Source organism: Penicillium paradoxum (assembly GCF_028828445.1).
Source record: "Penicillium paradoxum strain IBT 22861 chromosome Unknown utg000007l_segment0_segment0, whole genome shotgun sequence".
NCBI classification, from domain to species: domain Eukaryota; kingdom Fungi; phylum Ascomycota; class Eurotiomycetes; order Eurotiales; family Aspergillaceae; genus Penicillium; species Penicillium paradoxum.
In genome coordinates, this window is record NW_026643185.1 from 2,932,422 (window position 1) to 2,959,831 (window position 27,410).

General features: G+C 49.7%; 10 protein-coding genes across 10 annotated transcripts; 5 read left to right on the top strand and 5 right to left on the bottom strand.

Moving 5' to 3' along the window:
* Positions 1-794: 794 nt before the first annotated feature.
* On the top strand, positions 795-2,091 carry N7457_008618 (bZIP transcription factor bZIP-1; the record flags this gene model as incomplete). The annotated part of the gene is made up of 5 exons (XM_057179661.1): positions 795-848; positions 1,067-1,082; positions 1,278-1,543; positions 1,595-1,790; positions 1,838-2,091. 5 exons carry the CDS (start codon positions 795-797, stop codon positions 2,089-2,091), a joined length of 786 nt encoding a protein of 261 aa, XP_057028047.1.
* Positions 2,092-3,009: 918 nt separating this feature from the next.
* On the top strand, positions 3,010-6,561 carry N7457_008619 (bZIP transcription factor; the record flags this gene model as incomplete). The annotated part of the gene is made up of 6 exons (XM_057179662.1): positions 3,010-3,105; positions 3,177-4,419; positions 5,200-5,369; positions 5,435-5,601; positions 5,675-6,091; positions 6,144-6,561. The coding sequence occupies 6 exons, from the start codon at positions 3,010-3,012 to the stop codon at positions 6,559-6,561; spliced, it is 2,511 nt and encodes an 836-aa protein (XP_057028048.1).
* Positions 6,562-6,929: 368 nt separating this feature from the next.
* On the bottom strand, positions 6,930-8,752 carry N7457_008620 (GMC family oxidoreductase; the record flags this gene model as incomplete). Its single annotated transcript, XM_057179663.1, has 3 exons — positions 6,930-7,879; positions 7,941-8,654; positions 8,716-8,752. The coding sequence occupies 3 exons, from the start codon at positions 8,750-8,752 to the stop codon at positions 6,930-6,932; spliced, it is 1,701 nt and encodes a 566-aa protein (XP_057028049.1).
* A 471-nt stretch (positions 8,753-9,223) lies between these two features.
* On the bottom strand, positions 9,224-9,981 carry N7457_008621 (uncharacterized protein; the record flags this gene model as incomplete). Its single annotated transcript, XM_057179664.1, has 2 exons — positions 9,224-9,666; positions 9,744-9,981. The coding sequence occupies 2 exons, from the start codon at positions 9,979-9,981 to the stop codon at positions 9,224-9,226; spliced, it is 681 nt and encodes a 226-aa protein (XP_057028050.1).
* Positions 9,982-11,035: 1,054 nt separating this feature from the next.
* Positions 11,036-12,022, top strand: N7457_008622 (uncharacterized protein; the record flags this gene model as incomplete). Its single annotated transcript, XM_057179665.1, has 1 exon — positions 11,036-12,022. One exon carries the CDS (start codon positions 11,036-11,038, stop codon positions 12,020-12,022), a length of 987 nt encoding a protein of 328 aa, XP_057028051.1.
* A 602-nt stretch (positions 12,023-12,624) lies between these two features.
* Positions 12,625-13,224, top strand: N7457_008623 (uncharacterized protein; the record flags this gene model as incomplete). Its single annotated transcript, XM_057179666.1, has 1 exon — positions 12,625-13,224. One exon carries the CDS (start codon positions 12,625-12,627, stop codon positions 13,222-13,224), a length of 600 nt encoding a protein of 199 aa, XP_057028052.1.
* A 1,369-nt stretch (positions 13,225-14,593) lies between these two features.
* Positions 14,594-18,994, top strand: fphA (putative sensor histidine kinase/response regulator; the record flags this gene model as incomplete). Its single annotated transcript, XM_057179667.1, has 3 exons — positions 14,594-16,925; positions 16,984-17,081; positions 17,147-18,994. The coding sequence occupies 3 exons, from the start codon at positions 14,594-14,596 to the stop codon at positions 18,992-18,994; spliced, it is 4,278 nt and encodes a 1,425-aa protein (XP_057028053.1).
* Positions 18,995-19,864: 870 nt separating this feature from the next.
* N7457_008625 (uncharacterized protein) lies at positions 19,865-20,932 on the bottom strand (the record flags this gene model as incomplete). The annotated part of the gene is made up of 1 exon (XM_057179668.1): positions 19,865-20,932. One exon carries the CDS (start codon positions 20,930-20,932, stop codon positions 19,865-19,867), a length of 1,068 nt encoding a protein of 355 aa, XP_057028054.1.
* Positions 20,933-22,142: 1,210 nt separating this feature from the next.
* On the bottom strand, positions 22,143-23,384 carry N7457_008626 (Monooxygenase FAD-binding; the record flags this gene model as incomplete). The annotated part of the gene is made up of 1 exon (XM_057179669.1): positions 22,143-23,384. The coding sequence occupies one exon, from the start codon at positions 23,382-23,384 to the stop codon at positions 22,143-22,145; it is 1,242 nt and encodes a 413-aa protein (XP_057028055.1).
* Positions 23,385-23,836: 452 nt separating this feature from the next.
* cat2 (bifunctional catalase-peroxidase Cat2) lies at positions 23,837-26,294 on the bottom strand (the record flags this gene model as incomplete). Its single annotated transcript, XM_057179670.1, has 4 exons — positions 23,837-25,654; positions 25,716-25,753; positions 25,818-26,140; positions 26,239-26,294. The coding sequence occupies 4 exons, from the start codon at positions 26,292-26,294 to the stop codon at positions 23,837-23,839; spliced, it is 2,235 nt and encodes a 744-aa protein (XP_057028056.1).
* Positions 26,295-27,410: the final 1,116 nt, after the last annotated feature.

The following is a 27,410-nucleotide window of genomic DNA, read 5'->3' on the forward strand; positions in this document are numbered from 1 at the left end:
AATACCTGGATATGAGGTTTACTCCATACATATGTGCATGTAGGTATGCACCTGGCAGTATACGCGATCACGAGAGTGTAGATCCTTCACTTTGGCTGTTATGTGTATGTATATCCTTCATGATTCATTGCCAATATTGTTCGATGATAGGGTTGCCCTCGGGTAAATGTTTATTTTTCCATTGCTTGGTTGCTACATGTGGTACCTGGTATGTTGTACATCTCCCACATTCCTTTTGCCCCGGGCACAAGTATACAAGTATCGAGATACGTTATCGGTGAGCATGACATCATGCTGACTCGATCGGGAACAAGTAGAACCGCTCCGCGACCGGATGCAGGCGGGATGCAGTCAGCAATAAACCTATATTTGTCCATGTACGACAGAATAATACGATTGGAAGGAGATGATGAGTGTTTCTGAGACTGTGGCTAAACCCAATCATAGCCAGTAGATGTGGTAACAAACCAAGTAACACGTGCCTTGTGAGTCGTAGTCTAGATACGCCACCGCCCTGACCACCGCCTACCAGTGGGCGGGCACTTCGCTTACCGCCTCCTTACATAAATCCACGATCGCCCAAATCCCCTGACTCAGAATCCTTAAGTAATCCTCCTCCTCCTCGCGGTCCATCAACTTGCTTACAGCATCGGATCTGTAACTGCTTACCTCATTTGACCTACATCTTGATATTAGCAAAGAAAAGCCCTCTTTGCTCTCAATTCTTGCTGGAATTAGGAGTATTGTGCAACGCCACTGCCCAATTCCATTACCGCTCCATTTTCTCCCTATCGATGCAGCCTGCACTGGCGCCAGCGCCGCATCCAAGCATGCAGACTTCTGCTCAGGTAAGCAGCCTATCTCGAACGCGTTTGTCATCAGATCTATATCCCCGCGTTGGGTAATTCGTTGTATACCTCGGGCTCAAGACGATTCTGTCGCGTTGCGATGGTGTTGGGGATTGACCTTGATGCCTCGACGCGTCGAGCCCCCTCATGCCTTGCCCCCTCGCCCAAGCTTCTACGTACTTTGATCTGCTATGCTTAGTACTAACGTATGATCATAGGACCATGCGGATCAGGGTACGTGATCATCAATTTGCGAACCTGATGCTCGACTGCTATAATTGGGAGGTGAGGATTCGAGGGTTCTATGGTTTCATGGTCTTTGGGGCCAAAAACCACTGCATCCTCGTTTCCTATGTCGCCTTACCTAAATAAATTAGAGTTGCGCAGCGCATGTGATCATTCCTTCGTTGCTAATGATTGATTTAATAGTTCTTCATGACCAGCTTCTAGCTGCTCAGCACCACCTGGGCGGTCGCCCTCAAGGTGCACCAGGCCAGCAACAGCACCTGCAGCCCAGCAATGCTAGCCCTCGCGATCAGGCAAATATTGACCCGGCCATATCAGGTGCCATGCTCGGCGCCCCTCAGACTCCCACCCAACCGCAGGGATCTCCCCCGTCTGATGGCGGCTCCAAGAGCTATGGCAAGCGCGAGCTGTCCACTTCCAAGCGTGCTGCGCAGAACCGTGCTGCCCAGGTATGTGTTGTTGACCCGTGCAAATCCGTATCTTACTAACGACTATGAAAGCGTGCATTCCGCCAGCGCAAGGAAACTTACATTCGCAAGCTTGAGGAAGAGGTCAAAAACATCGACCCTCTCAAAGACCAGGTCAAGTCCCTGGTGAGCGAGAACTACCAGTTGCGCGAGTACATCATCAACCTGCAATCGCGCCTCCTCGAAGCCCAGGGCGAAGTTCCCGAGCTCCCTGCCAACATCGACTTGAGTCAGCCTCGTACTGCTGATTTGGCTCTTGCCTCTGCTGGAGTTCAGAACTCCAGCCCCCGGGCTCCGTGCCTGCCCCTGGACCACCGACCCAGCATCCAAGCTCGGTTTCTGATGATATGAACTCCCTTAACCGCATTGCTGCTGCAACGCTCGGCATGCGCAAGCACCCTGATGACACCAGCTTCCTCAATAGCAACTTCCAGCAGAATAAGCGGGTGCGCACGGATGAGAACCAGGGCGATGTATCCGATGGCGTGAGCAAGCAGGAGGTTACCCATGGTCTGCCCATGGTGAACTGACTGCCATGATTGTCTTCATCACGCGTCCTGATTGCCTACATTCTGCGATCATCCTTCGATACCCGCGCGTCTGTGCTTTTTGTTAATTTGCTTGTGTTTTGCCCGGCTTTGGTGTTACGTCCTATTTGGCGAAACTCGCCCTATCCCTCCTTCGGCTGTTAAGCTGAATCATATAAGGTTGTTGTTTTCCAACCCCTTGATATGTCACGTTTCCTTCTTTGCGTAATGGTGTGTGGCGCGATACGTGATTCCATTCTTTATTTGCGACACGGTGGTGTTTTGAGATTTCTGTCATATTTCTTTGTTGTGGCAGGATGAATGGAGTATTTATTATCAGGCATGCTTTTCATACCTTGAATGCCATTTATCTACTTGCGCAAGATCAATTTGGTAATGAGCTATTGATATATTGCTCTTTTAGGAAGGTATGTCCAAGGTTCTAAACACTTTCTGTACATGTATGCATAATTAAACACCGCGACGGTGTAATATAGTAATCGTCTTGTTCTAGAATCTCCAAGACGTTTGCGCTTGATGTGAATAACTTATACGAAGTAACAGAAATTACTCGGGCAAAAGCAAAACGCGGAGATCCCCTACGCATGGCGTTGGCCAGATTTTTCCTCAACCTTTTTTTGAATTCCGATAAATCAGCGACGGGAATTTCCTTATTTATATACAAATGCCCCAACACTCCATCCAATTGGTCTATTCATCTCAACTACTACGTATAACGGGTCAGGTGGGCCGAGGCGATTACATTATCAGCCGTTTGGCTCATCCCAGAGCCCAGGAGAAATCCTTCACGTATAGTAATCAAGCTGCTGAATGCCTGTCACCCATATTTCTATTGAAATCAAATGAGAATATATCCCTGGACCTGAGATCCAAGAGGTGCCAGATATTGTGTGTTCAACAATGCCAGCAGATTCGCCAGCGACGGGTCAAAAGCGTCCGCCAAGGAGCGCCGGTAGGCGCAGGCTTGACGGTCCCGGGGAAGCTATATTATCTGAGGTATGGAGTACTGAGCCCTTATCAAATATATAGGAAATGGTGGAGAAAGCCGATTCTGATACCCCATGCAGGATCGGCGGAGTCAAATCCGTCGCGCTCAAAGAACTTACAGACTGAAAAAAGAAGGAATACTACAACAAGCTCAGAAACAAGTGATGTTCCTCGAACAGAAGATGCAAAAGATTGCAAGATCACTTGCAGACTACAGGGTCACTCTTCAGGCTAGCCTGCAAGGTACCCATTGCGAACTCCTCAGGGATTTTGACAGCATCTTAAGACTTCTGACTTCGACATCGGAGGACTTTGTTGAGGGATCCAACCTTGATAGCTGTTCATCGAAGGAAATCTCTAAGAATTGTACACCGGACTCAATCAGGAACACGCAGTGTGATGACAGTTCGACCAGCAATGTCACTACCGATAGTCAAGCCATTGCCGAGCCGAGCTCCACATGCATGGACAAGCCCCCGGAAACCGAGGTCAGCCCGGTTCAAGAAGCTGTGGAGAGGGGCGTTGACCGATCACGACTCGTCATACCGGAAAATGGGGAGCTAGACTGTGATCTGCCGATGGTGCAAGTGGCTGATCGGTTCGGTGGGGCCGATATTCTTTATACTTACTCATTCTTGGAAACCTCTTTCACTCGAAGACTCAAACGGACCAGTTTGGAGCACGCTTTCCGCATATTCAGCGATCCCCGATCTCATCCGCTTGAAGTCTTCCGAATATTCAGACTTGTGCCTTGTTTCAAAGACAAGGAGAAGATGTATCCTTACTTCAAGGATTTGGTCACTTCTGAACGCGGAGCTTCACTGGAGATTTCCGCCCTACCGTTCTATTGTATTGGAGGAGCTGGGACACATTATATCACGAAAGATGAACACGGAGATCCCATCTATCCACCAAAGATGAGGTTTCCTCGGAGGATACTCGGCAACTTACCCATGTCTGGGGCTCCTGGTGATCCGGATTCTGTCCTCCAGTATCAGAGCAATCTTGAACTTTGTGGATTTGGCGGCCAGTGGTTCGATTGCCGCGACGTGGAAGGCTATCTTAGAGAAAGAGGTGTGGACTTGGACGGATCTGCCTTGTTTCCCATCGTGCATGACTTGTCACCGAGTCCATGTCCTTCTGGGCTTCAATCTATTTCATGGGGCAGCTCACAAATTATTGAATACCAAACCGGTAAGTTGATAAGGTCATCCCATTCACTACTAAAGCTTAGACTTGACTCATGGTTTACAGATATCAAAATATCCGAATCCCCTCCACAACCTTTAAATTGTGTGTTCGACCTTGAATCTTTCTTAATGGGTGAGTCTCCATGCAAATATCATCTTTTGATTCCTGTTTCTGAAGCGAACCAGCACTCCTTCGCGGAGTGGCGATTTTAGGACGAGCGCCCGGTTTCCGGCGACCTGATGTAGAAGCCGCCTTCCAGTCAGCATTAATGCGAACTTTGTGAGAATGACGCATGAAACATATGAATAATTGCATGGTCGGGGTTAGTCGTGCAGAGAATTACATTCATGTACTTCCTTCCAAAGAGAAATTTGTTCCATAGTGCTCCACCATGGACTTTAGGTCGGATCCGGATTACATTATCACCACGATTCAACTCTCGGGCTCCGAGGTCATATGAAAAGCTCGAAATTTCGAGCCCAACAATATCGAGCGCACTAATATCTCACATTCTAGAATTTCTCCATCGTTTTTTTTTGTTGGGTGAGCGATCCACCGCAACCAAGAACCTCGGCACGCAGAACCAGGTCAATTCTTCCTTGTCCCACAGGAGGTATAATAAGTCTCCTCTAGCACTCTGAGGCATTTACAAATATTTTTTTCTGAATCCCGAGTCTCTAAAGAGCATACATATCCGTCTCGTACAGCTCAAAACCCAAGGTCATATACGGTATCTTGACGAACCTGAAGCCCTAATTTTGCACCGGAAGCTGACCATATCGTTGACACAGAGAGTACACTGACAGCAAGACCCCACTGGCAAGATGCTTGATTTTTCTGGCTTGGGCCATGCACTATGCAGCAAGTATTACTTGACACTTGCCATTGCCTTGCCCAGCTATGTAGTACTAGTTGGGCTTCTTCGGTACCGCCGCAAGGCAAAGATTGAGGCCCCATACGGTCCTGGCAAGAAGCAATTGTCAGAGATGACGGTCAAAGAAGCGCATGAAATTCTGACCCAGTTACAAGAACTCGAGTTTCCAAGTGCTCTGGCTAAGGCTCGGAAAATCGCTCTGTTGAAGGTACGATGCGCACTTCTGCCCAAGCATCAGAAGAATCCTGAAACTGACTACAAGTACGATTCCAGGCTGGGGGTATCCCGACCATGTCCAAATTATTTGCAGTTACAGGCCAAAACAATAAGCGCAATTCGGGGAAGCGTGCTGTTGATACAGAAATCCTACTTCGGGAAGTGCAGTCTAAGCCCAGAGATTCTGATCGGTATATGTCCGCCGTGGCGCGCATGAATTATCTGTATGTAGGAGGTGCTTACAATGCGTCTTGCATTTGATGATTTATTGGTCACCTTTACTGATTCATACCCCAGACATGCCCGTTACCGTCGTGCCAACAAAATCACGGATAATGACCTGCTGCATACGTTAGGTGATGGTCTCGCCGAGATTTTCAACTTTGTTGATAGAGAAGAATGGCGCCCGCTTACTGACGTTGAGAAATGTGCTGTCGGTATCTTCCACAAGAACTTGGGAGAAGATATGGAAATTCCATTCGATGTGCTTCCTTCCAGCAAAGATGGATGGCGAGATGGCCTGCACTTCGCGATTGAACTGCAAGAATGGACAATCCGCTATGAAGAGGAAGTGGCAAAGCCTACTGCAGCAAGCGACCAATACGTCAGAGTCTATGTCGATTCGGCCATGGCATCACTTCCCGATTTCATCAGAACCTCCGTGCGAAAGATGCTGGGCGATAGCTTGGACGATGTCATGAGAACCAGTCTTGGGTAAGTCCTATATTAAACCATGGAATTTCAATCCCTTTGCTCACATCTCCAGTCTCGAGGCTCCCGGTCCAATTTTTGCGTTCGTACTGGCCTCCATCCGAGAAACGCGGAAGGTATACCTCCGGTATCTTGCGTTGCCCCGATCGGAATCCAACGCAGTCAAGCTTGTCCAGGACAAGGCGAACCCAAATTCAAAGCTATATAACTTCCAGAGGAAGACCCTGCAGCCCTGGTACATGGAGCCCACGTTCTGGTCTCAGTGGGGACTGGGTGCGTTGCTAGTGAGAGCACTTGGTGGTAAAGTGCCCGGCGCTCGAGGTGATCGGTACCATCCTCAGGGATATGACTTGATGACGATCGGACCGGATCCGCAGAAGGAGCACGGCGCAGAGGAAATGCTTTCTGGTATAGAGGTCATCAAAGCGAGGGGCGCGACTACCTGTCCATTTTCACAGGCAAAGGCGCGATAGAGTCAATTCTGAGTCGAAACGTTTACTAGGTGTATTTCATTTTTATCATGGGATTCTACTTATTTGAAGATACAGAGGCACCAACTGTTGTTTGATTTGCGTGAAGAGCATATATACATCGAGGAACAGAATGTTGATCGAAGAGATAGTATAAATGCAATGAATATTGATGTTCAACCTTCTTAAGATCTATATTTAGCGCAGTTTAGTGGAAGGGATGTTTGGCCATATTAAGTGATTCATAAAATTCCCAATTGGAGCATATCCAAGGTTAAACTACCTCAGACAATGTCCTGTATAGAATTTACTCTTCCTCACTTTAACGTGGACTATAAGAGAAGAGCTATGTCCCGTCATATAGTCACCGTTCACTGAGAGTCAAGTCCATATTCCTTGATGAGAACATCGGCACAAGTAGCACCGGTCACATAGGCTGTAGCCTGGGTGTGGTTGTTGGTCAGGACAGGAACAACACTCATATCAGCGACACGCAGATTGTCTATACCAAACACACGGAAATGGGTGTCGACCGCAGCATCACTGGCATCGAGCTTCCCCATCTTTACAGTACCAGTCATGTGCCAGCTGGAAGAGAGGTAATTCTTCCAAAATTCGAGGATATCCTCGTCGGAATCAGACGCAGGCCCAATGAGCGTTGAGATCGTGTCCTTGGCAAATGACTCCTGCCTGCTCACCTCCAGCAGGTGTCGGTAGATCTCAATACAGGCGCGACGGTCGAAGGGGTCCTCGAGGAATCGCGGATTGAACAGAAGAGGGACACTCGGATCAGCAGACTGAAGGCGCACCTCGCCGCAGGATTGCTCGTTCATCATGAATGCCGCAAGGCCAACGTAGCTGTAGTCTTTGAAAATATCGGGCAACATGAAATGAATGGGTAGGTGAGTGACCATCTCATACTGAGGAATAGTTTCACGGTTCATGAATTCCTGTACTGATTCTGGCAGTGCTTTGAACTCGGGCAAGGAGGTGATGCGATCCGATTTGAACCAGCCACTCCCAACTTGACAGCCGTAGCGGGTCCACAGCCCGGTGTTGTTATCTTCCCATTGTTGCATAGCGGCTTCCATGGCAGTGGGATCTTGGAAGAATGAGTTGCGATCATTTGTCTCGGGGTTACGGGCAAGAATCAGGGGAACAAAGTAGTGGTCTCGGAGACCTTGACCAATGGCAGGGAGGTCGTTGACCACTGAGATGTTGAACTTCTCGAGTTCTGCAGCCGGTCCGATTCCAGAAAGCATAAGGATCTTCGGGGTGTCGAGCGACCCTGCAGAAAGAATCACATCCCGAGAGGCGAAGTCTACAAATTATGTTAGATCCCCATGATATAAATAGTAACAAGAAGTCAATGTTGAACTTACATTGCTTGCCTTGGGTCTCGACTCCAATGGCCTTCTTGCTCTCCAACAATATCCGTTGGACCGGGCTGTCTGTGACAACCACAAGATTATCGGGGGCGTCTAGAAGCAAATCAACAGCCGTAGTACGCTTTCCCTTGCTAGCGGAATTGATAGTGGCGGCCATGCCAAGGGGATTGCCCGAATTGTGATCTAAGTTAAGGACGTGTCCAGCCGCCTGGAATGCATCCAGCGAGAGTGGCAAGTCTCCCTCCCAATCCTCGGCATACCCAACTTGCAGGCCGCCTGAGTTGCCGTGGTTGGAGGCAACGGGATTGGCATACTTCTGATTATCCGAGAGTGTGACAGCACCATTGAAGGTCTCCAACTTCTTGAAGCGGGCTTGCATTTCCTTCCACCCGAAGGTGTCATCGTCCAGTCCGGATGCCCACTCATCATAGTCGTCCCGCGCGCCTACAGTATAGACTCCGAAATTGACTGCCGAGCTACCTCCTAGACCCTTACCACGTGAATAGTCAAGCTCACGCCCATTGCAGTATTCCTGGGGGACGGTTTTATAACCCCAATTCACACTTCCATCCATGAATGTCGTCCAGCGCTTTCCGTCGACTCGTAAGGCTCTATCATCATTGCGCCCACCTGCTTCTAGGAGCAGAACTCGAGGTCGTTGGGCCGACTTCGCGAGCCCCGCAGCCAGGGCGCATCCAGCCGGACCACCTGTTCATATGGTAAGTATGAAGGCAGCCGCATGTGTGCAGAGTACAGGGTGCATGATTACCTCCGACTACGACAAAATCGTACTTGGTGGTTGTCATTCTGATTGCAACCTTTCAGTAACTTTCAAAGTCCAACGGGGAGAAAATTGGGGATGAAGAAAAACGCGTGAGACTTTTCATTTTCTGCAGACATGGCACATAGTCCACATTATATGCATAGCCCTCCTCGCTCAGCAAATAAGCAGCGAGCCACTGAGCTTACGAGGCTGGGCTTTTGTGTAAGACGTTTCCCACTGAACTCAATAATTGGTGGGGTGTTGGAACAGCTGTTGACCCCGCCATGGGCCATCAATGCAAGTGATCGGGCATCAATTTAGACGCCATATTGACTGTATATTGCTTCTGATGCCAATAAACTGCTAGATAAATCGGCGAAATCGAGGGCCTTTATAATTCAGGTCATATTTTGGCGAATTGTATATGCAAGTGCTCATTTTGATGGATTATCAGCCTCGTTTGTGGCGCATAAGCACGACCCTGACAGATGACAACGTGGTATCTAATGCATGATCAAGGGTGGATCTGTTCGGAAGGAAGCGGTTGGTCGTAGAGCATGGCTCGAATGATGATGCCTGGCATTAATTCCAGTGTGTTTATTGTTCGAAATCCCAACTTTTCATAGAGCCCAGTACCTTTGACACTGGCTTCCAGCCCCACAGATACATTGTCCCGCACTGCCTGCTGCAAGCCCCAATGTACTAATTGCTGACCTATCCCCCGGCGCTGAAATGTAGGGTCAACAGCCAGAGTGGCAAGAAACCACATGTCTGGGTAATCCGCAAAAGGGAAGCAATCCGAGATAGAAGCCGTATAATGCGCAAGTCGGTGGGGATCAACACTGCGATCGGGGCAAATCAGTGCGAGATAACTATCTTCTAAAGCTAGGAGCTTTCGCTCCAGAGCTGAGGGAGGTGTCAGTGGGAGGACCATGGGTAGGACATAAGGACTAAGGACTGTTCACCATTCATCCAGGTATCATTCAACCGTGGTGCGTCCGTTTCCCCATTTCTCTCCCAGACAGCAAACCCACGAATCACCTCACCCACACCCTGACCCTCCTGCTCCACCGCGACCATTATAATATACCCCGGAGTCACCAGTCGCTTCTTTAAACGACGAACAAAGCCATAGCGGAAATCTGCATAATGCTCATAACGGTGCGGGCAGAGATGGATAAAGAGTTCATCCTCTACCATGGCCTGTGCGGCCAGATCTGCAATGCTGGGGAGATCTTGGGCACAGGCGGGCCGAAGATACACACGCGACATGTTATCTGCGTACTTTTTTCAATCAAATAAGGATAAAAGTACGGAGCACTTCGTGTAGTAACAACGATACCTACATGGTATCCTGTCCCGTGGTAGATGATATCAACAATCAACACGTGTTGGCCCAGTCACGGGACCCGGTCCAAGAATGTCTTAAAATGGAACAGACGCACGGTTGTTCTCCGCAAGTGGCATTGGCCAATTGTGAAGAACCAAGCCCGATTGACCCAGTACATACCGGGGCCGGGCATGTTAGCGTGCAAACCTGAAGGATCCTCTACGGCAATTAGGACATCTGGACGAAAATTTGGTTCTGAGGGGTTGTGAGACGGTTGCGTCTTTTAGGATATTGGAGAGCTGGATACCCCGGTATGTTGTGCCCTGGCTGTTCAGCAACGGAGTTCACCATGGATTCCGTGTATCGTGTGCCTGTGCACGCGAGAATTATGGTCTCGGCAAAGATCAACCGAACAAGTTGGCTAGATCTTATTAACTTTCAGAGTTGAAATTCTGGTCCCCACGCAACTGGAAAAAGTCCGCGAAAAAAAAAATCCAGGCTCACGTGTGGCGGTTCCTTGGTTCCTTTCTCGGTTTAGCCTGGTATCCGGGGGGGCGACAAGCCGGGGAGGCGCATGGTTTTCTTTTCTCCCTTCTTCTCGACTCAGGGTCGTACTCACTTCCTTTCGTTTTTTGAGTCTTTGTGACTTTATCACCGCCCTCAGATTTACCTCCCCGCGCGCAGTCACATCCGCATTCTTCGGAAACCGAACTTGCGACGATCAGATCCTCCCTGTATCCGATTTCAAACCACCTCCCTCCCAACCCTCTCGGATTCGCCCTCAAGCGCCAACGGACAGTTTCTCTACCAGATCAACATTGCGCAGATGAGTGACTCGAACTAAGACAACTATCATGGCCGTGGATCCGGTACCATTGGAGCAAAGCATACCGGCGTTCTCACGAAGCGGGGCATGAAATCTTCCCTTTTTACGGCTGTCCAAGTCTGTATCAGCTATATATCATACCCGAGCTGGATTCAGTTGGCGCGCCGACAATGACAAACTTGTCCGTGCCTCCCGATGGGATCCATGGATACCATGGCAACAATGTGGCCGTGCGGACCTTGATGGTCGTCTTCACTTCCATCGCATTATACAACGCCATTGAATTGTTTATATTGTTATTTTTGACCTTTACACATTACCGAGGGCTCTACTTTTGGACCCTTTTGCTCTCGGTAGTTCTCGGGGTGATCCCTCACGCCATTGGCTATCTGCTGGAGCTTTTTTCTTTAGCGCCAGTATGGCTCTCTTTGACCTTATCCACCATTGGCTTCTACGTCATGGTCCCGGGTCAATCGGTGGTCCTATACTCTCGCTTGCATCTCGTGGTTCATAGCAACAAAGTGCTTCGTTTTGTTCTATGGCTCATCGTCATTGACGCAGTCATTCTTTTGATACCGACGACCGTGCTCACCTTCTGTACCGCATACGTTGCCTCTCCGGCAATCATTCGCGGGTACAATGTCATGGAACGGATGCAATTGGCTTGGTTCTGCACTCAAGAGTTTGTCATCTCAGGAATCTACATCACAGAGACCGTGAAGTTGTTAAGGATGATGCCCGACAAGGATCGACGGCGAACCAGAATTATGTATGAGCTGCTGGCCATCAATTTGGTCATTATCCTGCTCGACATTTGCCTGCTTGTTACTGAATACATCGGTTATTACGCGCTGCAAACCACGTTGAAACCTATGGTATACAGTGTCAAATTGAAGCTTGAATTTGGTGTTCTCGGAAAACTGGTCACCCTTGTGCAGAACCATCGATCGCAACCCACTTCTTCCGAACACGAAGAGTATCCTGGATTTGTGGATCCTTCTCAGCTTACAACGGACGTCACCCATGCGGCTCCACGAGATTCGCGATCGAAGGGACGGAGAGGCTGGAATACATTGTCTATGGAGAGCTTGCCCATTTCTGAGCGCAGAATTCGCCCATCCACGCGATCGACAGATGACACCCTGGATCCCTCTTGATGTCGGTGGGTGAACCATGGTATATTTCATCAAAATAGACTCAAAGTTTATAACCACCCGCGAACGACTTTCAGCAGAGTCCAAACTGCCTTTTCCGGGCTCAAGCTCCCAGGGTAAATGGACATATTTCCACAGCCTTCCTCGCCATCCACTCTCAACGAGCTCGCCTCATCGGGTCTCCCATTACAGCCGTAATTCCGCCCACAAAACACCCTATACCACCGATCTCCTCTACGGAGCCAAAGCTTTTGGCGAATTCTTTTGCCACATCTGAATTTTGGTGTGCATTGCCCTCTGCATTCCAATCTGATATTCGAAGACCTATACCGTCACTTCCTGCTGGCTGTACAGCGCATGCAATTGACGCATCAACGTTGCAAAGTTTCGCCAGATCCCACCATAGGACTGAGGTGTTCATATGTGCAATCTAATAATATAATGCAGTCTATCGACGCTCATGATCTGTTTTATTTAGCCTCATGATGTAACTTCTCCAATATCAATATTACGTCGTCATGACACATCCAAAGAAACGAAATGACCCCTTAGCAAAGAGATGACAACGATTCAAGTGAAAGTGTTCGTTTAGTAGTCAATGCAGTATGGAACGCACTATCTCCATCCACCACGGCCCTTACGAGTCCATCCCCACCTCTGCCTCCCCGGGTCTTACGTTTCTCCGGCGATTCCTACCGGCGCTCGATTCCCTCTCTCCCGATGAAAATCGCATCACCCCCTTCTTCACTCCTAGCGCTCCCATCCTCGTCGGCAGTGAGCCGCCAACAGCGGCAAGCCAAGCAGTCCCTCTCCTCGAAGTGCGCAGCCATCACGTTTCCAAATTCCATCATCACATTCACATCGCCTGGGATATAGATCTAGGAAGCGATAAGGGCCCCGTCTATACATCATATAATCGCACGGCACCGAATGAAGAAACCGCTCAAAGCGGACAGCTATATGCGCCGTTGGCAGGGAAAATCGCAATGAAACGCACGGTTATGTTTGAAGCGACCTCCGAAACCACCTTCAAGACGGACCCGGACCAATTCGCTATCCGAGTTCGGGAGTTCAATATTCTAGATCTGGAAGGCCGCGATGAATCAGATCTGCAGATTGTTGAGATGCGGATCTTTTTGGACCAGAGGCCCATTCAGGCGCATGCTGCCAGTTTATTTGCGGGGTCATCTTATACCGCATCATAGGGAGGATGTGAGCCTAGATTGCACGATCCGTGCATGGATGAACATGGGTTGGTAGTATGGAATTATATGAGCTGCGTTCTGATATCACATTCTCGTCTTGACGGTAATCAGCACTGGACTCTCATCTTGATTACTTGCATTTGCGTTCGACGATTGCATTCACCAGTGTGACCAGCCGTCGCTGCAGAACCTTTGGGTTTTGGTTGATTGAACAGAACTCTGCTAGTGGCTGTGGACAAGCACGATACCACATTCGGGGATCTCATTTGATAGGTCAGTATCATATTTCGAATGCATACTATCCCTATATTGACGTTTTACACGTTTAGTCAGACCGCCAGCTACTGGGGCATTTCAGCAGCGCAGCGCCCATGGGGTATGCGAGGCTGAGCTGCAAGATGAGCGATGAGAGTTTCCGTAATCTTCTTCGGATTCAACAATGGCGTCATGGTGATATATATATGATGTTCCCCGTGTACAGCATAAGTCTATGCTGTGTACTCCGTACACAGCCTCGGCAGACATCCCCTACCTATGTCATTTCGCTTCCCCCAATTGGCGGATCGATAACCGGTTTTCTATTCTTCTTTTTAATTTCCAGGGTCCATTTCTGGTCCAATCACTCCTCTCCAGCGGGTTCTTCAGTGGCTTGTAGTGGGGAGATGGCGTTTAAATGGCCAATGACCAAATGAGCTCGGTCCATCGTTTTCGCGGATCGAGTGGTGACAATCATTACTGTTTCTAAGCTTTCAGGGAACGTGATTTGGTGGGATTTTTCCAGACCTTTTTCAGACATTTTTAATTGATGGCTAGTTGATTTGGTGGTACCTAGGTATTTCCCCAAGACTCGTTGGCGTTTACCGCGTTTTACCCGCACATGCCTCTTTTTCTCTCTGCCCCTCCATAGGGCTCTTCCGCTCTCCACCAACATTCAACACTCCCCGATCGTCGCGCCTCATCCACCCCATCGGGACCATTCCTTTGCCTTTGGGCATTTGTCCACTGCTTCTGTTCACTCCGGAGCTTGATCGACATATCCCCGTGCCTCCTGCTCGGGTCGAAATCCTCAATGAGCCCGTTTGGAAAGATCCACTTGGGTTTTTGGATTGAGGCGCACATCTCTGAAGCCTTTGCCTCCGATAGTTGTGATAGCTGCCCTAACCTTTCGCCATCGCCAGCACTATAAATGGCAGATGCCTTATCTTTCCTGTCCCCGGTCTCCCTGAATATTCGACTTGGAACGAATCTTCCACGATTTACGCCCAACATATACCTGCCCGACCGAGTTCTCTGTGTAACATCCACCGAGACCGCTACCTAGCTTCCCGCTAGTGACTAGGGGGTTTAGCTTCTAGCTCACAGGGTCGCGATGACATCGCCGACGCCTCAGGATACCGGGCTGGGAATACACCATCAAACGTCCAAAAGTGACACGAATCCCCTTCGATTAGATTTGTCGGAATCAGCAGAGAAGAGATTAGAGCCCAGGGATCGATCACAGTCGGTTACAGGCGATCAGTACCAGCAGCCCCCCAGCACAGGGTTTGATGCTGCCGACCGAGTCTTTCCCATTCGGTCCGTAGTTTCAGTCGATCCCAATGCTGCTGCACAGCACGTGCTACCATCGCCGAACCGAACAACCCTAACACCAACTCGGGAGGGGGCTCGACAGTATTCGTTCATTGATGAACAGACCTGGCACCAGCTTCAGTCTCAAACTAACTCGCAACCTCATCCTGATCCTGAGCACGCCGAGCCGACCATTCCCACCAATATCCACCGTCATGACACACATCCAATCGACGACAAGACGGAGCTTGCGACACACTCGTTGGCATCAGAGGCTGTTCAGCATCCTGAAATATATGCCAAGATCGCACCAAGCGACAGCCAATTTGGAACAGAATCCATCGCTCATCCACAGTCTTCCGCCGGATCCCAGCCTGGCCAGGAACAAGGCCATTTGACTGCCCGCTTCAAGCACGTCGTGACAGAGAATGGCCATGCGATCATAACAGGCCGTGATGGCAAGGCATTCCAGTATTGCGAAGACGAGCCGATTAGAATTCCCGGTGCGATACAGAGCTTTGGAGTCATTGTGGCTATGAGAGAGGAGCAGCCTAATCAACTGGTCGTCCGGATTGTGAGCGAGAATTCCGCTGACTTTTTCGGGTTTTCGCCGAAAGAACTCTTTGAGCTAGAAAGCTTTTGTGACATATTAAACGATGATCAGGCAGACACGCTGTTAGATCACATGGATTTTGTTCGTGATGATGCCTACGACCCCTCTGTTGACGGACCAGAAGTGTTTGCGTTGTCAACGCGGACATCTACCGGAGAGTCTCGCCACTTTTGGTGTGCCACTCATGTCTGCCCGACTCAAAAAGACTTGATCATTTGTGAATTCGAACTGGAGGATGACGATGTCAATCCTTTGAATGTTGCTGGTCATGCTACTCCTGCACATCCTCCAGATCCCCTGGGTAATAGCAGTTTGGGGTTTACTCCCACCGCAGAACAGTTGGCCGCGTCAACAATCAACATCAGCCAACCGCTACGAGTTCTACGTAATGCTCGTCGGCGGAGAGGCAAGGCGGCAAACATGGAAGTCTTTTCTATCCTCTCACAAATCCAGGAACAACTGGGCAGGGCGACAGATCTTGACATGCTTCTGAACACCACAGCGGGACTGGTAAAGGAACTCACCGGGTTCCACAGAATATTGGTTTATCAATTTGATAGCGCCTGGAATGGCTTGGTTGTCGCTGAATTGGTCGACCCCACTGTCACAATCGATCTTTACAAAGGTCTCCATTTTCCCGCTGCAGATATTCCAGCGCAAGCACGAGAATTATACAAAATCAACAAGGTGCGATTGTTGTATGACAGAGATCAGGTTACATCTCGATTAGTGTGTCGGACTCTCGAAGACCTCGAAACCCCTCTGGACATGACCCATGCATACTTGAGGGCGATGTCACCCATTCACGTGAAGTACCTGGCTCACATGAAGGTTCGTTCTTCGATGTCCATCAGTATCAATGCTTTCAATGACCTGTGGGGCTTGATATCATGCCATAGCTATGGATCTGCCGGCATGCGCGTGTCTTTTCCAATCCGAAAGATGTGCCGATTGCTTGGCGACACCGTATCTAGAAATATCGAGCGGCTTTCATATTCATCCCGATTACAAGCCAGAAAGTTGATCAATACTGTCCCTACTGAGGCCAACCCATCAGGTTATATCATCGCCTCTTCGGATGATTTGTTACAACTTTTCGATGCAGATTATGGAGTATTGTCAATCAGAGATGAGACCAAAGTTCTGGGTGATAACTCGGCTTCACATGAAGTGCTTGCCCTGCTAGAGTTTCTTCGTCTACGCCAGCTGAACTCTGTACTCGCCTCGCATGATATCGCCAAGGACTTTCCTGACCTGCACTATGCCCCGGGACTCAAGCTCATTTCTGGATTACTTTATGTGCCACTCTCCACTGGTGGCAGCGATTTCATTGTGTTTTTCCGTCGAGGACAACTCACGGAGATCAGATGGGCCGGTAATCCATATGATATTGCCAAGCGTAAACAGACCGCGGGCTATCTTGAGCCACGGCAAAGTTTCGCGGCCTGGCGGGAGACAGTGCTCTCACAAAGTCGGGAATGGACTGAGACTGACGTGGAAACCGCAGCTGTTTTGTGTCGTAAGTTCTTATTGGAAATAAAGGACGTGGTTCATTTGGTAACTAACACGACTTCAAGTGGTCTACGGTAAATTCATCAAAGTTTGGCGCCAGAAAGAGGCTGCGATGCAAACCTCTCAATTAACACGCCTACTTCTCGCCAACTCCGCCCATGAGGTATTTCAGTCCCAGTTCCCATGTCTTTATCTAACTGGCTAACTTGTAAATTGCAAAATTTCCAGGTGCGAACTCCTCTCAATGCAATCATCAATTATCTTGAGATTGCACTTGAGGGTGCCTTGGATGACGAAACACGCGAGAGTTTGACCAAGTCTCACTCGGCATCTAAATCTTTAATCTACGTGATCAACGATCTGCTTGATTTGACAAACACCGAAAAGGGTCAGGAGCTCATCAAAGATGAAAGTTTCGACCTTCAAGGTACATTCGAAGAAGCAGCTCAGATGTTGTCCGGCGAAGCGAAGCGAAAAAACATCTCGTACACTGTTTCGGTGCACCCTGGCATTCCTTCTTCGGTTTTCGGTGACCAGCGTCGTGTGCGACAGGTGCTTTCCAATGTCATTTCAAATGCTATACAAAACACTCAATCTGGTGCAGTCACAACTGAAATGTGGCGCTCGGCTAATCAGACTATACCAGGCCATGTAGGGGTCGAGGTTATGGTAGTCGATACTGGGACGGGAATGTCACGCGATAAGCTGGAAGCGCTTTTCCAGGAGCTGGAGCAAGTTTCCACCGATGAAAGTTATTATTCCAGAGAGGAAGAGAATCAACAACAGCAATTGGATTCGCCCAAACAATCGAGGCCCCGCGTGCTGGGACTAGGCCTTGCACTTGCTGCAAGGATAGTCAGAAACATGCAAGGCCAACTGGGTGTTAGGAGCGAAGAAGGGAAAGGCAGTCGCTTCAAGATTCTTTTACAGTTTCGAGTGCCTGAGGGAACCATATCGGAGGATGAGGCAGCTAGCATCGTTGCTGCTGGATCTGCTATTCCTCCGACGCCGATGATCTCGGATAAGGAATTTACCCTTGTTGGCGGAGCACAAATGGGTAATGATTCCCGACGGAAAAGTTCAGAGAGTCTTCGATCTGGGGGTAGTTCGCACAGTGGACATAGTGGGAAAAGTCAAGCCGATCGACTCATCAGCGCTATGCAAGAACCTGCGATGAACCAGGGAAGCACCAGTCAAGGCTCACATCAGAAGCAAAGAAGGCTTTCTTTGAGCCCTGTCAGTGCTAGCAGCCGTCACTTTTCGCCATCATCGTCATCCGGCCTCAAGCGATCATCAACTGTGCACGATCCCCGCTCAAGCCTTTCCATGGTTACGCATCCATTGCCGATGGGTCTACAACCGCTTATGACGCCGCCCCCTCCTGGATTAGAGAACATAACAGATTCTGGTGTACCAATGGGTGCTCTAAAAATGTCTCAGAGATCCGCGAGCATTAAATCGCCAAGTCTCCAGACTATTCAAGATCAATCATACTTCCCGCGGGTCCTTGATCCAGTCACAGAACCGTCACAAGCTCCATCTACAGAGGCTCCGCCATCCACATCCCCTACCACTGTTCCTCCAACGACGGATTATGAGCTCCTTCGTGTCTTAGTGGCAGAAGATGATCCGATCAACAGCAAAATCATACACAAGCGGTTGACCAAGCTCGGGCATATCGTGAAGCTCACCAGCAATGGTGAAGAATGTGCTACCGCTTTCGTTTCAGCGACCAACAGCTTTGATATGGTGTTGATGGATCTACAGATGCCGATTGTTGATGGCATGGCTGCTACTAGGATGATTCGTGATTTTGAATGCAAGACGCCGAAAACTGCGCTCTCCGACAAGGCGAGACACAACGATCGTGTCCCTATATTTGCTGTCTCTGCATCTTTGATTGAAAAAGAACGAGACAGCTACATCGAAACTGGGTTTGATGGCTGGGTAATGAAACCTATCTCGTTCCCGAGATTAAATGTCCTGCTTTCTGGACTCACGAACCCGGTTACTCGGTCTGAAACCGCGTACAAGCGTGGCGAATGGGAGAACGGCGGATGGTTCTCCTCTCATTAGGCATCCTAATCGCTTAAGAACAAAGACAAATCAGCCATCCAGGTCTGTTTGGGCAGAACCTCCGCTCTCAGGTCACTTTTGCTCAGCTCTGCTCCCCGTTCCTCGCTCGCTTATCCTGCCTGCTCTTTTAGCATTTGCAGAAATGTTGGCGAGCGATTGCCTTTCTGTTCTTTCTTGTCTTTCTTGTCTTTCTTGTCTTTTTTTTTTCTTTTCTTCCTTTTCTTCCTTTTCTGTCTTTTCTGGCTCCTCCTTGCGCATTTCCTCTACCATTTGACGTTCACATGCTTTGCGTGATGTTGATGCATTTCACGGCCCTCTTTGTGGCAGAGCTACATCCACAAATTTTCTTTTTCTTTTTGGGTTTGCATAGGCAGGCCTTGGTATACGCATTGGGCCTGTTTCGTTTCATTCATTTCGGCGTTTTCTTTTATTTTATTTGGGACAATAAACAGATACCCTATTTGACATTTCGCATTCATCTCACACATTCCTGTTATCATCTTGTCGGCTTGTAAAGGAGGGGGTTGGTTTTGTGGGGGGGGGGGGGGATTCTTTGCTTTTATATTCCAATGCCATGGTTAGGGACGGATCGGATGTAGCAATTCAAATCAATGTATTATATGAATACATACAAACTTTTCAATAGAAACATAAAAGCCCAAAAGAAAGTAGGTATTACAAACCATAAAGCAACAGTGACAATAAAAGCAACCGCAATAGCAAAGACGTCTTTAGCGACGAGGGTATAAAGTGAAAACAGGTAGCCGCCCAGTGATGACCCGACAATACTCAGTTGGAGTCCATCTCGTAGTATATACAATCACGCACGCAAAAAGGAACTCTGCCCCCTGAAGTGACCAACATCCGGTCTTACTTCGGCGACTCAAACAATGTCATCTCAACCGTAGACCGTGTATCGATCGATCGGATCCGAGACCGATAATCCCCTTGAGTTCCAACAGAGCCCGCAGTCGAGCTCGTCTGGCGCATTGCATCGTGAAACCCATGTGTACTGCTGCGTTCCGAGCGCACAGCGCCCGGGCTCACGGTACCCCCAAAGCTAGTCACGCCCAGGGCCTCGCTATCCTGCGGCGTGGGCCTATCCAGCATATCAAAGAGGTTGATATCGGTTGAACCACGAGGAACACCCTCATGGCCTTGGCATAGCGTGCACGGGTATGTGCGTGTCAGCTCGCGGAGCTGCGTGAGAGCGTGGAACTCGAGTTTCAGCTTGACGCTGTAAGCGACGGTCTTGAAGCTGATGGCGATGTAATGCAGTCTGAATTCGACGATGATGATGCAGGCGTCAAGGAGGATGCCGAAGAGGTTGACGAGGATGATACGGTAGATGATTCTTCGGCCTTGGATGCCTTTGGATTCGAAGACGGGTTTGAGTGCTTGCAGGGCTTCGTGCACGTAGATCGCACAGATGACTGTGTCTTGGATGGCGAAGCCGACGACTTGGAAGCGGTCGTAGATGAAGGCTGGTTGTTTGAATTCTGTGTGGTTGAGGTTGAAAAATAGTACTATCATTGGGACGTGGAGGATGAAGAAATTCGATATGATCATCCAGAGAACCCACCGGATGTGCCGGACGTCGTGGACAACGAGATGCAATCGGGAGTAAAGCACTACTGCCTGGCCGGTCACCATGCACATCCAGCCGATGATGAATGGGATCTCCAACGGAAGGCTAGGGGTTGTCCGAGTGTAGCGGGCTTGGGCTACTATGGAATGAAGTAGTATTCCCCAGGCGGCAACTTGCATGCTCCAGAAGTATAGCCCGCGATATGTTTTGAAGCGTTCAAATATATTGATCACCACTTCCAATGAGTTCCATGCGCCGATGGAGAACATGGCTATTGCCTGAACGATAACGAAGTTGTCGTTTAGAACGGCGCTCACCTCCCGAGGGAGGCTACTCATTAGGGTATCCATGGCGTATGGGGAGGGTTGACCATGCGGATAAATCAGCCGGGGGAAAAGGAAAGAGATATATGGAGCACGGATTAGACGCAGGTCCCACCGGGCTGACATAGACCTTGATCGTCCTCGAAGATTGGAGGGAATTGCCACGAGCCCCTCATCTCACGGGGGATGACACCAGGATAAGGTTAAGATGGCGCCGGTCTCGAGGTCTGCCAATCGCGAGTCATGCTCTCATTAATGAGAAGCTACAACGGCGAATTGAGAGACTAGCTCACGGGGATCTGGAACAGATATTCCGTTGCGTTCTGAGAACAAGTCATAATTGCAGGTCCCGAGCCATTGGTGACACTAATATCTGGGGATCGTTAATGAAGCGATCAGAGCAGAGTGAGAGCGACTTTCCCCCTTAATTATGTTGGTTGACGAGCTTATTGGACGCGGCAGAGCAGAGAGAAAAAGTCGAGGGGGCTATCGGCGCGCCAAACAGGGATCCTCGGGATCTCAAACAAAGAAACGCAACGAGACTTTGTGCACTGATCACATTTGCTTGTTAGTGGCGTGCTCACCGATTGCAGCCCAGACTTTCGCTTCTGAATGAGCGATTGCCGTGTGTAAAATGCAGTTGGGAGGTTGAAAACAATAGAAATCTGATGGATGTTGATACTCGACGCTTGGCGTTGGATTTAGGGCAAGGGGCAAGACATGGCCAAAGCGTGGCCAAAGCGTGGCACATGGTCGCTTATCATGCATAATGAAGTCATGAAGAGAGCAATAAATATGAGATTAGCTCCTCGTAGCAACGTACCTATTCAGGCAAAATCTACTCCGTACTATAGCCTCGCTGGCCAGTGTCATTTGCGAGTTCCCGTTGCCTGCGGCCCCTATACCTGTGGATGTATCACACCCGGCGTTAAGCCCACAGCGCAATCTAATAAGTCACTCTGATGAGTATCTGCGAGTGCTCTCTCATTATGTTGAAACGGTGAAGCATGGGTGACACGTACATCGAGCCTATTGGAAAAGTCCAAAGGCTGAAGGGCACAGCAAGAAATACATACGACATATTATTAGATTGGACTCCGCCAAGCGCAATACCCGCTATAGCCTGGCCAATCAATGATATTTGGAAACAGATTGGATTGTGAACATCGTATTTGTACGGAGTACTCCGTACTCCATACTCTGTATGCGATCAGCCCATCTATCCCTGCCCCAATGCTCATTCAACCTCGGGCCGATCACGATCAGCATCCAATTCAGGGTAATCAGGGAGCTCCCAGGAACCATCCCTGTCACTTGAAAACCGCGAGAGAAGCTTTGGTATTCGAAGGAAACAGGCCAGTCCGACAAAGAGATGAATGATGGAAATTGCCCACTGCGATTCGGGGAGAGCCCGCCGCATCCACGAAATGTTGAGCTGCTGAACCTCGTTGACAAATGGCCGCATTTTTTGGGTGTACTTTTGGAAAGCCTGTGAGAGATCGTCACTGCAAGCAAGCTCACCGGCCAGAATATAGGCGCCGATTAGGCTGCTTGTGGTCCCCATGCCGCTCAGTGGAGAAGCACAGTGTGCGGCATCGCCGAGAAGCACAACCCGGCCAGAGTGCCAAGTATCAGACTTGATTTGAATAGCGTTCTGACAGAACCAATTTTCTGTAGTTTCCATTCCTTTGATAAAACGATCGGTCTGCCATCCTGCGTCGCGGAATTTGTCAGCCCAGAATTGCTTTTGCTCCTCGACCGGCGCTTTCGGAATCTTGCATGCCTCCTCGGAGTCAGATCTGAGCAAGAAGTAAACCTGAGTGGCTATCTTGTTGTGGCTTCTGGACATGATCATGCGGCCGCCCGGGCTGAGATATGCTTTGCACATGTTGTTGTCGCTTTCAACCCATGGGATGAACCAATAGGCCAAGTGGAATCCGAGTTGGTGGTATTCATTAGGAGCATCGGGGGGTAGAATGTCCCTTCGAATGTGCGAGCCTTGTCCATCTGCTCCAACGAGCAAATCGAATGTATCGGACGAGCCATCGGAGAAGTATGCAATGACCCCTTTGTCGTGTTCTTTGAAGCTGTTCACCGTTTTGCCAAATACGTAATTCACTTTTTCCTTCGTTGCTTCGTGTAATATGTGCACGAGGTCTCCGCGCATAATTTCGTACTCAGAGGTCAGAGACTGTGCACCCTTGCCAGACTTGTTGGCAAGGATCGTGGCTTTGACATTCCCCTTGGAATCGATGATGGACACGCCCGCTTCGTCGACGAGATTTTGGCGAACGACGTCGATGAGTCCCATGCGTTTGATGGCTTCAATGCCCTGCCCACGAAGGTCAATCTGGGCCCCTGAAGCTCGTAGTATAGGGAAACGTTCGACGATGACGACTTGGTGACCGATTCGGGCGAGCCAGTAGGCTAATGCCGGACCTGCAACACCTCCGCCACAAATGAGAACTTTCAGAGCCATTGTGTTAAATCACTTGCAGTTATGGGATATTCAAGAGGAGAAACTGGATTTGGTGCTTTTGTTCAATTGCCAGTCTGGATTTAAATAGGTGTAACCAGCTGCTCTGTATTATCGGACAATTGCGGACAACTGCGGACATAACGGTCTCGGTGTTTAGCTCGGGGATCCACCAGGTTGTTACGCCTTGGATCTGTAATGGAGGAGCTGTCATACCAGGCTCATACTGGCCTTGCCACATAAAAGCATATTCACAGTCGGACGAAGATATAGAGAACTACTACCCTGGTCCCTCAGGTTATGATCCGAGGGCAAAGAGAGGGGACCTCTTAGGGAAATGAGATCTTGTTGATCTAGACAGTGCAAATATTGAACAATTCAATCATCCGTATCATAGAAAAAGTGACTGGGCTAATATTATACTAAAGCAGACATAATTATAATCAACAGATAATTCACAGACGAGGACGGCCGGTCACGGGGAAGCAGGGGACATCATAACGATCCAGGTTCATAACCTTATCCCAGGCAGCAATGAAGTCCTTCTTGAACTTGTCCGAGGCGTCGGAGCTACCATAGACCTCAGAAATGGCACGAAGCTCGGCGTGGTGACCAAAGATCAGATCAACACGGGTAGCAGACCACTTCTTAGCGCCAGTCTTGCGGTCGAAGCCCTCGAAGTATTCACTGTCAGCACCGGTGGGCTTCCAGACAGTGTTCATGTCGAGCAAGTTAACAAAGAAGTCGTTGCTCAACTGGCCGGGGCGGGAGGTGAAGACACCGTTGTTGGATCCGTCCCAGTTGGCGTTTAGAGAACGCAGACCACCGATCAAGACAGTCAGCTCGGGCGCGGAAAGGGTCAGCTGCTGAGCCTTGTCAACGAGGAGTTGCTCAGTGCGCACACGGCGAGTCGAGTTTCCGTAGTTGCGGAAGCCATCGGCGAAAGGTCGGAGCCAGCTGAAAGAGTCGACGTCGGTTTGTTCCTGAATGGCATCGTTGCGGCCAGGTGTGAAGGGGACAGGAATGCCCGAGGATCGCTCGATGGCGGCACCTCCAGCAAGGACGATGAGATCGGCTACTGAGACACGCTTCTCGCCATTCTGAGCGCTGTTGAAGCGGCTTTGGATGTTCTCCAAAACGCCGAGGACTTCCTGCAATTGAGCGGGGTTGTTGACATCCCAGTCCTTCTGGGGAGCGAGACGAATGTGCGCGCCGTTGGCGCCTCCGCGCTTATCACCACCACGGAAGGTAGAAGCCGATGCCCAGGCAGTGGCAATCAACTTGGTAGGCTCAATACCGGAATTGAGGATCTCATTCTTCAGGGCAACGATATCCCCGTTGTCAATCAGTGCATGAGTGGGAGCAGGAATGGGGTCTTCCCAGAGAAGAAGCTCCTTGGGGATCTCAGGGCCCAACCAGCGAGCGCGAGGGCCCATGTCACGGTGCAGCAGCTTGAACCAGGCACGAGCAAATACATCAGCAAACTCGTTAGGGTTCTCAAGGAAACGACGAGAGATCTTCTCGTAGGCGGGATCATAACGCAGAGAAAGATCGGTGGTCAGCATCTGAGGTCTGTGCTTCTTGCTGGAGTCGAATGCATCGGGAATAATATCGTCCGCATCCTTGGCGACCCATTGGTTGGCACCAGCGGGACTCTTGGTCAGCTCCCAGTCGTACCTGAACAGATATTCGAAGAACTGGTTGCTCCACTTGGTGGGGGTCCTGGTCCATGTCACCTCCAAGCCACTGGTGATAGCATGGGTGCCGACTCCGGAGCCGTGCTTGTTGTGCCATCCGAGACCCTGTGACTCGATGCCAGAAGCTTCGGGCTCCTTTCCGACATTATCGGCGGCAGCAGCACCGTGCGTCTTACCGAAAGTGTGACCGCCAGCAATCAAGGCGACGGTCTCTTCATCATTCATAGCCATACGAGCAAATGTGATACGGATATCTCGGGCAGCAGCGATAGGGTCGGGGTTTCCATCGGGACCTTGAGGATTAACATAAATCAAACCCATGACGACAGCAGCCAGCGGATCCTCTAGATCACGAGTCTTGATATCGCTCTGCTTGGACTTCTCCTCTGGAGTCTCGGCCTCGTAGCGAGCCGCATTGGTGAACCAAACATTCTCGCTTCCCCAGTACACTGACTCATCGGCTTCCCAGACATCGGGGCGTCCTCCAGCAAATCCGAACGTCTTGAAGCCCATAGATTCCAGGGCAACATTGCCAGTCAGAAGGAAAAGATCAGCCCAAGAGATTTTGTTGCCGTACTAAGTATGTCAATTAGTCCTGAGAATTTTGGAAATGTGTGGCTTTGTATCTAGCACTCACCTTCTGCTTGATGGGCCAAAGCAATCGGCGTGCCTTATCTGAACACAGAATTCAAACATTAGCATGATATAGAACTTCTTTCAATGTTTAGCCAGCCCTTACCAAGGGAGACATTATCGGGCCAAGAGTTCAATGGTGCAAAGCGCTGCTGGCCCTGGCCACCACCACCGCGTCCATCAAAGACTCGGTATGTGCCGGCGCTATGCCATGCCATTCGGACGAAAAGACCACCATAATGACCAAAGTCAGCCGGCCAGAACTCTTGGGAATCAGTCATAAGGGCATTGAGGTCTTTCTTGAGACCCCAGTAGTCAAGGGTCTTGAAAGCGGCAGCATAATCAAAGTCCTTGCTCTGGGGGTTGGTGGCATCAGTGTGCTGGCGGAGGATCCCCAGCTTCAAGGAGTTGGGCCACCAGTCAGTGTTGCTGGTTATCAACGTCAGCGCCTAGCAGCATAATGAGGTGCGGGGAAGGTCTATCAAATGTGCCAGGGATAGAGCCTCCCCAAGAATGAGGAACCATACCGGGTGCCACCACCAGCAACATTGCTCTTCTTGTGTGCAACGGGACATTCACTCATGATGGAATACGCTCTGAAAGGAAAAGAGAGAAAGTTGAAGGAAAAGAAGGGAGGAGGCCGGAAAGAGGACACCCCCGCAGTTTAAATGGTTGCAACCTCGTGGATCCAATGACGACTCGGGTATTGAGCAGCTTCTATGCCTGGGGGCGGGATTTCCATGCCATGCTAGTTTAAAATAATCAAAATATCGAGAATAGATTGGAGAAGACCGACCAAATGACCTTCAGCCGACTTTCCTCACCTCATCATTGGCCATTCAGCGAATGATCCGGGCGTGCGGGGAAGACTGCTGTCTGGGGGCTTCGTGGAGGGATCGATTCATTGGTGGAACACCCCGAAAGACGCTGGATTCCGAAGGTCCACTCTGACTGTTATGATGCGCTGACAAAATGGCCATTTCTAGACGTCACCTATCACTCGTGAGGTCTCCCTGGTACATTCCTGCTACGGTCTCAACGATCTGGCCCCGGGATCTGACTAAACGCAGATTACGTAACAACGTTGGGGTAGAAGGCGGTCAGCGTATACTGCCATAGCCTACGAGTTGAATAGGCGACTTGGAACCAAAGCCACACCCTGGAGGACCTTTGACGGCATACGAAGTACGAGTACATGCATGCCCATCGATATAATATACTTCGGTTCGTGAAGTCATTTTTGCCCTGCCGATGACCATCCGACCACCTATGCTTCCACGACCACCCATCCCAGGGCGAGCCATCCTTCCAGCTTTGGAAGGATGTTGAGCTCCGTTGTGGATCTCCTCCGCCGCCGAGATCGGTATCTCTGTTCTCTAGACCAGTCCTCTATGTGTTGTACATGCTGTGTTTATCACCAGGGTCTTTCTATAATTTGTCATCCTCATCTTAGCCTAATCCAAATGAATTCACCCTTTGAACAAGATATGCACGTCGCTTGTTCAAATCACCTTTCATCATCTGTACCGGAAGGACTGTTGGGGACATCAGGTGTATTGTTGGTGTCTTACAAAAGCGTTTAAGAGATTCAGTACAAACCTCAGATTGGCCATGCTGCTGCAATCTGAAAGCTCCAAAAGGTTCCCGGAAACCCGGGAATGGTTCAGAGTACCCAGTATTTGAGTCGAATCTTTCCAGA